The 9,008-nt window shown below is 33.3% G+C and overlaps 2 protein-coding genes across 4 annotated transcripts; both read right to left on the reverse strand.

Moving 5' to 3' along the window:
* Positions 1-22: 22 nt before the first annotated feature.
* Positions 23-8,475, reverse strand: LOC109603574 (uncharacterized). 2 transcript variants are annotated; one of them, XM_020020058.2, is made up of 9 exons: positions 8,061-8,475; positions 7,380-7,964; positions 5,889-7,290; positions 5,734-5,835; positions 5,455-5,682; positions 5,346-5,407; positions 4,726-5,293; positions 4,033-4,626; positions 23-1,289 (listed from the first exon to the last, which is right to left on the reverse strand). In XM_020020058.2, the coding sequence occupies exons 1-9, from the start codon at positions 8,406-8,408 to the stop codon at positions 40-42; spliced, it is 5,139 nt and encodes a 1,712-aa protein (XP_019875617.2). In that variant the 5' UTR covers positions 8,409-8,475; the 3' UTR covers positions 23-39. The 2 variants fall into 2 exon arrangements, with proteins under 2 accessions (XP_019875617.2, XP_049820196.1); XM_049964239.1 differs by having other exon boundaries at positions 7,380-8,475.
* LOC109603586 (uncharacterized) lies at positions 1,370-3,960 on the reverse strand. 2 transcript variants are annotated; one of them, XM_020020072.2, is made up of 2 exons: positions 3,823-3,960; positions 1,370-3,642 (listed from the first exon to the last, which is right to left on the reverse strand). In XM_020020072.2, the coding sequence occupies exons 1-2, from the start codon at positions 3,827-3,829 to the stop codon at positions 1,427-1,429; spliced, it is 2,223 nt and encodes a 740-aa protein (XP_019875631.2). In that variant the 5' UTR covers positions 3,830-3,960; the 3' UTR covers positions 1,370-1,426. The 2 variants fall into 2 exon arrangements, with proteins under 2 accessions (XP_019875631.2, XP_049820198.1); XM_049964241.1 differs by lacking the exon at positions 3,823-3,960 and adding an exon at positions 3,695-3,713.
* Positions 8,476-9,008: the final 533 nt, after the last annotated feature.

Genomic DNA, 9,008 nt, shown 5'->3' on the forward strand with positions numbered 1-9,008 from the left:
AAATAAGAAATAATATTCTGACTAAAATTTTTCCAAACTTTATTTGCTTTTAACAACATTTCTTTCAATTCCACACTGTAATAATTTCCTAAAAACTGGTTCGACTGCAACAATTTTTACCTCATCACTCTCCTTTATAACATTAACTTTAGTTACAGCATAAAATGTATTTTCGGATTTGGTGCCATCCAAATTTTTTTCAGTTAAATACAAGACATCGCGACAGTTAGCATTCCTTAAATCTTTTAATAACTGTTTGTTTAATTTCTCACTACTACATTTCTCTTTAAAATTGTCCAGCTCTCGAATAATTGAATCTAAGTCATAAACGTCTTGTTTACCACCGTTTATTTCCCTTCGATTGACGATCACATTACTGGCGTAAGCTTGTGGTTGATCGCAGTGATGTGATTTATGACGTTTCTTCGATGAATCTTCAGTTTTCTTTTTCTTACAATCAACATTAGAACATGTATGACGTCGACGCTTTGATGAATCAGTTTCACTGCCCTTTCTGCAAGGCGTTTCGTCAGGACATGATTTCAAATTGCGAAGAGAGTCTTCATCACTCGCCTTTGCTTCGTCAACTTTACCTTTACAATGTGGACACAATTTGTCGGCTGGATCTTTGTCAACACCGGTCAATTTTTTTATAACTGATATCGTGGGTAGCAGACACAGCTTCATGATATTATCGTAACACCTTGCTTTTTTACAAGCATCTTTTCTTTGTTTAGTATACGCATTTGAGCAATATTCGCACGGTAGTTTAATTTTAGGACAAGAGCACTGAATCTCTTTATGTCTGGTAGGTGGACAAGTTTTAAATCTTATTTCAGTCTTGTCAGTTTTTTGTACTTCCTTTTCTGATTTACAATGATCTGGTATTTTTTCAGTTTGCTCTGTCTCATCTGATTGTGTGGGTTGATCACTTTTTGTGTTACCAGTTTTATTTTGGGGCGATTGTATTTGAGTTTCATGATCTTGTTTATTTGATGGAAGTGTTTCTGATGCTTTCCCTTCACTCTCTCGATTTGGTGGTGGTTCTATGGCTTTTAGTTCTCTTCCCTTATTTTGTTGCGCTCCAGTATTTCCTCTATTTGCATAGTTGATTGTGTAAAGACCACTATCCGATAAAGAGGAAGTTTGCTTTGGAGGATTTGAAACAGTCATTACTATTTGTGTTTGATTATTAAGAGGGATTTCGTTTTCACATGTACATAGTTTTGTCATGGAAGCTGCTTCTAAAGGACTCTTAAAATGGCCACATTTTTGACAAAGTAACTCACCTAAAAACAAAGAAAGTTAGTTGATTATTTAAAACGTAATAATAAATAATTATTCATTAGAAAAACTCATAAGCATTCGTTTTTTTATTAATAATATGCACTTTTAATTGTAACATTAATGATGATTTATTGTTATCCTATTTGCAACTGGGATTTTTAATGAAACTCTGTTTCTGCAGCATAAAAACGCCATCGCTCTCCAAAGGTTTGACGTCAACGATGCGCATTTCATTTATTTCATCAAATTTAATTTTTGTAATTGCATAAATTGTTTCTGATTCGTTTAATTCTTCGTTTGTTGGAGTACTGTTAAGATCAAAATTAATAATTTGATCCTTTAAACCACGTGACAAAGAGCTCATTACTAAATTCCCGTGATTCATCTCACATATGCAAATCTTATTGTCATCCAGATCTCCATTCTCTTTAATTGCCTCTTCGTAAATTGCAGTTTCGCTCAAATTTTCTATCACTTCTTCTAACGTGATGGAACCCATACAATGAGGACAAACCACATCTTCACAAGAGTTTCTCCTTTCCTTCTTTTTCTTTTTCTTTTTCTTCTCTGGTTTAATTTTTTGAGGTTTGCAGTCCGGTGGCGGTTTATTCCTTTCATCGTCTGTAGATGGATATTTAGACTTTGATTCATCTTGTTCAATTATCAAATGTTTACTTTTACAATTGTTTCTATTTTCCGCTTTATTCTCACCATCGCATTTGATTTTTTGTGGCCGGGTGTATTGCTCTAACCACTTCTTAAAATGTTCACTTTGTTCACTTGTCATACAACCATTGCAACACGGACATACTTCATCGGTGTTGTCCTTATCTGGTCTTTCCAATTTCAAACTATCCTCACATTTTTCATTCTTAGAAACTTTTAAACTATCCTCACATTTTTCATCCTTGGAAGGTTTTTTAGGAGGGTCACATTTTTTGTGCTTGTTTGGTTTACCTCCTAATGTCGGTAGAATACACCACTTACTAAGACAATCGTCAGCTTTGTCTTCAAACGTTTTATCACAACCACAACCTCTTTCTGTTTTCTGTTTTTCTTTACACCTTTTATACTCATCCAGACAGTATTCGCAAGGAAACTGATCTTTTCTACCACATTTGCACAAAGTTTGTTGGCCTTCACTTTTCATATCAGTTTTGGGACATGAGGAGTTACGGCGTGCATCTTTATTTGTTAAGATTGATTTATTTGATGATTCCTTGTCAGTTTGTTGATTTACTGAAACTAATTGACTGTCAGTACCTTTGTCCGATGTATGTGATTTCTTTGAAATAGCATCTTGTTTTGATACACTTTTATTACCTTCATTCAGGTCATCTATGGAATCGATTTGACTGTAATTGTCTTTAGATACATAGGGAACTAATTGATTGTTCTCATTTTGTTCCAGCTGTTGTGACACTGAAGAAGGTTTCTTTTCGGTGATTGTTGAAACATCTTCTTTAACATCTGGATTATCAGTAGAAGGCTTCTTTTCAGTGGTTGTGGAAACGTTTTCTTTAATATCGGGATTATCCATAGAAAGTTGTTTCTCAGTGGTTGTTGAAACGTCTTCTTTAACATGGGCATTATCAATAGAAGGACTCTTTTCGGTGGTTGTTGAAACGTTTTCCTTAACATCAGGATTTTCAATAGAAGGTTTCTTTTTGGTGGTTGTTGAAACATCTTCTTTAACATCGGGATTATCAATAGAAGGTTTCTTTTCGGTGGTTGTTGAAACGTCTTCTTTAACATCGGCACTATCAATAGAAGGTTTCTTGTCGGTGATTGTTGAAACGTCTTCTCTAACATCGGAATCAATGGGTGGTTCATTTTGAGTTCCACTGTTCATGGTGGAAATAGGTTCCTGTGTTTCTCCAAAAGCTTCATGTGGAAGAGACTCTATCGAATTAGTTTTTTCCTCATTTTCAGTATTAATATTCTCTATTCCTTCATCTGGATCGGGTGAGGAGGAAGGAGGAGGTTCATCGACAGTTTCTTCGACAGTTTCATCGACAGCCCCAAATTTGTTTTCAGAAGTCTTAGACGATTTAAGCCTTCTAAGTAAACTGCTTGTACGTTTTTTACTTTCAGTTATTGATTCCTGTTTGGACGGTGTTTTAATAGGATCTTGGTCCTCTTTAAAATAATCTAGTGATTTGTCTTTTTCAACTTCAACGGGCATAATAATTTCTATTCGTTGATGTATGTCAGCTAATTTATTTTCATGGAAGGTTATTTTGATATTTTCAACAGAATCTGAACAAACGCAATGTTTGGTAAAAGATGCAGAAGAATTTTCGGAATTTTTCGAGATGTATAATTGGCCACAGCTTTGACACAAAATATCAGATTCTGAAAAGAACAATATTTATATGTTAGATAGATGTTTATTAATTATTCTTACCTTATTTGAAACACTCATATTATGAATCACAGCACAATTGCATTAGAATTCTCAATTTTGATTAAGAAGCAATATTAAATAACGGTAAGAACTATAAACCGTTTGAAGAAATATAAAAATAAACAAACCTGTCATGATTTGATTGTATATTCCGCTGCAGCCGAAAATCCCAGTTTTGATGTTATTTAGGAATGTGGAATGTTACTATTTCTTTTTACATGTTTAATATGATGATAAAACTTTACTAGCAGAAAGCATAAAATATCATTTTGACTTTGACGTCTTGTAAAGTAATTACACAGTTACCAACATACTTCATTTAATATTTTTTTACTCACCTTCCATTGAAACTATACTTGATTTATTTTGTTTTAGGAATGTATAATTCGCCAATCTGGGTAAATTATTTATACTCGATGTTGCAGCTGAATTATTCGATCTTTTTGATTTTAAATATGAAGGTGGGTCACTATTGCAAAATACTATAAATTCCTGATTCGTTCTACAAGAACAGTTTGTTGACTCACGACTCTTTACAATTTTGTTACTTTCATTCAGTGTGACTTGAGAAATAGAGGTGGACTCGCAGCCAGTATAAGATTCTCCATATTCCCAAATTGTGTCGGCCATTGGAGGTAAAATTTCCTCAGATATTTTAAAATTGTAATACGACAAAACACTTTTGTCATTCACCATGCTTTCATTTTTATCTTTACTCGCAATACCAGATATTTGTTTAGGACAAACTTGAAACGAATAATTTTCGCAAATCCCATCAAATAACAGAACTTGTAATGATATAGTTCTTTGGAAGATAGATGGATCGGTTTGTATGGTTTTCATCAACGGTTGCTGAATTTGAATAAAGTTCCTTTCTTCATCTTCAATATAGGCATCCACATTAGGTTGAGAAACTTTTGGTGAGGATATATCTAAAAAGAAAGATAATAAATTAACATTTCATTAATGGTTATTACTAACTTCTCAAAGAAATAAAATTACTTTTTATCACTAAATAAAATGTGTAATACCTTTAAAATTTCTACGTTTTTTCACAAAACTATTAACAAGTTTATTCATGGTATGGAAGGCCGAATCTTCATGAACTTGTTCTCCAAAATTCTTCAGAAATTTCAGAAGCATATCTTCAATAGTTTTGATGTCACTCTTACTTAGCTGAGTCTTGGTAGTTTGCTTCAAAACATTGTTCGTGCTTAACTGTTTCATTTCTTTAATAGCTGGAAAAGATGTAGTGGAACTTTCACAATTTTTAAAATTTTGCTTTATTCTCCCGCTAAATTCCTTCAAAAAATTCATAATGAATTCCCGCCCATTATCTTTAAATAAAGCACTTTCGTCCGTTTTTTTCTTCACTTCTTGAACAGTTTCAACGGATGTTGCTGAAGCTGTAGAACAGTCAATTCCTTGCGCAGATCTCGATCTACTACACATGTACTGTCGTTTCTTTTTTCTCTTTCGAAATGAAGTGCGAGAATTCAAAGAAATGTTCGATATTTCACTTCTGTTAGAGATATGTTCATCGTCCTTAGAACCCTTCGTGGGCGAATGTTTAGTTTTAAAATTATCATTCGAATCTACCTAGAAAATGTTGTTGATTAACTCTGAAGATCTGGTAAAAGTATTTGCTAACATTAAAATAACTCTTAAATTTTTGCAGTTGGGTTGTTGCAATGTCATACTCCTTCATAGTTTCTAAAAAAGAAAGTTTAATGGGCATTTTATTGGTACTATAAAGTTACCTAGGTTTGAATTACAAATGGAAGAGTCTTCTGGAGAAATTTTACAGAGTTCAGATTTACTCTCAGGAGAATTCGTTCGAAATTTGACAGAGTTTGCTGGAATTATATATTTTCTTTCTGTTGAACTCGATAACAAACAAGAGTCCTTTTTGTCACTACGTTGATTATTAACATTGGATAAGTTCTTATTTATTTTTGTAACATTTAAATTATCATCCTTCATGTTCTCTAAAATATTAAATGTTTTCCCACTCTTAATATAATTTGTAACAGTTATACCTTTCTTTCCACCCTTTACAGAACGTACTTGTATATTAGTTGTTAAGGGTTTGGTAACTTTTATTTTAGAGTTTACATTTGTAGTAACATCTCTTAAATAATCTAAATAAAATATAATTATATAATTTTAAAGAGGTATAAAGGTAAAAATTTACCCTTCTTTGCACTACCAGCTTTACAAGTTTCGTTTGATATTAGTTTCGTTACCCTGGGTGAAACAATACTCCTCTTGGACAGAGACAAAGTAGGTGATTTTAAATTACTATTCTTATTTCTGTTTATTTCGAGGCTTTTCCTTCGTTGACCTCTTAAATTATCATTCCTGGTTGCCAAAACTGGAATTTTAGAATCATTAGATTTGTTCTTTGGTTTATCTTGGTTCTTCACAGGTTTTTTTGCTTTGTTATCATTGAAATTGATGAAATACAGTACATTATATCTGTTATCATGATAATGTATATCATCTAAGTAAATAAAATAATTAAAGAAGTCTTTAATGTTCTTGATATCAGTTGAAAAATGCATCACAGTAAATTCCTTTTTGCTGTCATATTTAATATCATCTACTAGATGCACATAATAACTTAATTTATTAATTTCATTTATTTTTTCAACAGAAATATCTTTATCGCCCCCTTTGTGACTAGTACTCTGGATAAATAAATAATACACATGATAAGTGTTCTCAGCCTCGCCATTATGTTGTATCGGACCATTGGTATTTTTAATTTTATTTTTCACTGCCTGTTGGATCATCCGTATATCCTTTTCATCCAATGGCAAAGACTTAAGACTGGCTGCATAAGGCATGGACCTCTTCATTCTTTCATTCAATATCGCTTTTCTACAGCATTTTGCTGGTTTGCTGGCTAACAATAAATTATTTACACCAATTTCCCTCAACTGCACCACTATGCTGGGTTTAGGATGGTCAATACCCTTGTATCTCAACTTCGTGTCTGCAGTTGTCACGTTGAAATTTAAGGAAGAACACACATGTGATTTCAGAAAAGGTCTGCACTTCCTTTGTTTCTCTGGAAATGCAACCTTTTTTAAGCATTTTACAGGTAATCGTTCTGGCAATTGATTAGAATTTTCATCCAGAGAAATAAAAAATTCTTGTCCTTCATTCGTCAAAAGACAAATGTGTCCATCATCCTCCAATTTAACTTCACAATCGTCTAAGTTTCTCTTGCTGTTGCATGGAGTACTTACATTATAAACGTCCAGATTTTTTTGGTCCTCGCCCTTCCTTCTATTCGATTTATTTTCGTTCAAAATCGACAAGAGATCATGAATGCTGGTTGATATAGGATCGGTTACGTTTATGTTACGGTTGTCGTTGTATTGTGTGATTGCTCGTTTGCAGTCTAAGCACTGGCGAATGATGATTTTTACGTCCTTTTCTTCGTCTGTGCCTTTTATGGATATCACTAGTTTACTCTCCTGATCCAGGTCCCGTTCTTTTTTCTTCGGCGGGCTTCTTTTGCTTCCCTGGCTGTGTTGTGATTTATTACTTCTCATTTCAGGTTCTTCTGCTATGATTTCAGGTGGTACCTAAAACACATCCCCCACAATACTAGTAACAAATACAAATTTCAGAAGTATATTAATAATTCGATCACTATTTAATAACTAACACATACCTCTTCTTCTTCTTCTTGTACTTTTTTAGCTTTTCCACACTTTTTACAAGTCTCATCACCACAACACTTATTTTCTTCAAGTTCTTTTAGTGCAAAATACTTATGTATCTTCTTCAAATCATTCATACATCGTGCAAGCATATCTTTGACAACAGTGGAAGAGACAGACGATAGAGGTTTTTCATCTCCAAAACCGTTCTCATCTATAGTGGAATTAGAAGGAAGATATTTTGGACAACTTTGTGGTCTATTACACTCATTATCTTTCACTTCTATCCTTATGGATTCGTGGGGGCTATTCACTGAATGATTTATAATGCATATATTTCTATTTTGTTTGAACGATTTCGAAATGTCCAGACAAGAAGATCTCCTTTTAGGCACCATTGCATTACGGCTCTCTAATTGCCGAAAATCTCCACACTGTTGTATATCAATTTCGTGAGTTCCATTGGTATGTCCCTCCATCAAATACGATGCAAGATTTAGGCGTGCCACGTTGTCGCTTTTTCGTGCTCTTTCTCTGGAGCCTCCATCACAAATACAACTTTTATGATCATCAATCATGCCAAAATTACTTTTGTTCTGTAACGGATTTATTATTCTTTTTGCTGGATTACCGGTATCTTGTTTATTAACTGCGGCATTTTGGCCGCAATAAAACTCCTCAGAAACACTTACTGACTCCTCAGAAGGCTCCACCTCGATAATGTTATTACCACCCTTTATTTTTTCTATAGTACTTCCTATTATTGTATGCAACTCCTCCAAACGGATTAAAAGGTCAGGCTCCAGACATAGTTTCTTTTTCGTGCCTTTGCTGGATTGCGGTTTCGTATTAACCTCGTTCAGTTCGTTGAACAGATCATTTATCCAATTGTTTTCCTCTTGTGGTAGTTTCGCGTTAGGCCTCTGTTTGTCTTGGACAGGGTGCAACTTTTTGGGTGGTTTCGTTATGAGGTCAGTCCTTGGATGGTTCCTTTTAGAGCTGTGGCCGCCAAATGAATCCAGCACGTCCCTTACATCCATTTTGGATTAGGAAGCGCTTAAAATATGATGGGGCTCAACGTAAATTTTGACACATAATTACAGCATAAGATTTTGCACCTGTCTAAATGACAGAAACGATATTAACAAAATAATAGATTTATTTTACGCTTAGTTACCAATTCATTTAATGAACTAGACATTTTTTGAGAGTCTAAATTTATAAAATGCTTTGTAATAATCACATTAAAATAGAACAATAAGTGCGACATAATTAGCCACTCAGTGCATGTGTGAGATAATGTAATTGAATATCATAACATTGCGATACAAATATTATTATTCTGGAATATAATAATAAGTGGCCCAACTGAAAACGGGACACCCCCATAAAATGTCCGATTTGGAATAGTTCATTATATTTATAAATTATATTTATTATATATTATTTTTTCATCTTCTTAATTTTTAACAAGTAAGAATTAGAGGGAAATTGTTTCTTTGAAAATATATTACAAAGTAATATGAAGTAAAATTCATATAATAAGAACATATTTGTTTATTTTATTCGTCATAAATAACCATAACTAACGCATTTAAAAAATAAATTTAACATTACCTTTCTGAGAAATCAAAAATTGG

Source organism: Aethina tumida, chromosome 3 (genome assembly GCF_024364675.1).
Source record: "Aethina tumida isolate Nest 87 chromosome 3, icAetTumi1.1, whole genome shotgun sequence".
In the NCBI taxonomy this organism is placed as follows: Eukaryota; Metazoa; Arthropoda; class Insecta; order Coleoptera; family Nitidulidae; genus Aethina; species Aethina tumida.

Coding starts and splice junctions, on each gene's coding strand:
- LOC109603574 (XM_049964239.1), bottom strand. CDS start 8,408: ATGGATGTAAGGGACGTGCTGGATTCATTTGGCGGCCACAGCTCTAAA. Junction 7,291..7,379: donor TACAAGAAGAAGAAGAAGAG/GTATGTGTTAGT, acceptor GATGTGTTTTAG/GTACCACCTGAAATCATAGC. Junction 5,836..5,888: donor AGCTGGTAGTGCAAAGAAGG/GTAAATTTTTAC, acceptor TATTTTATTTAG/ATTATTTAAGAGATGTTACT.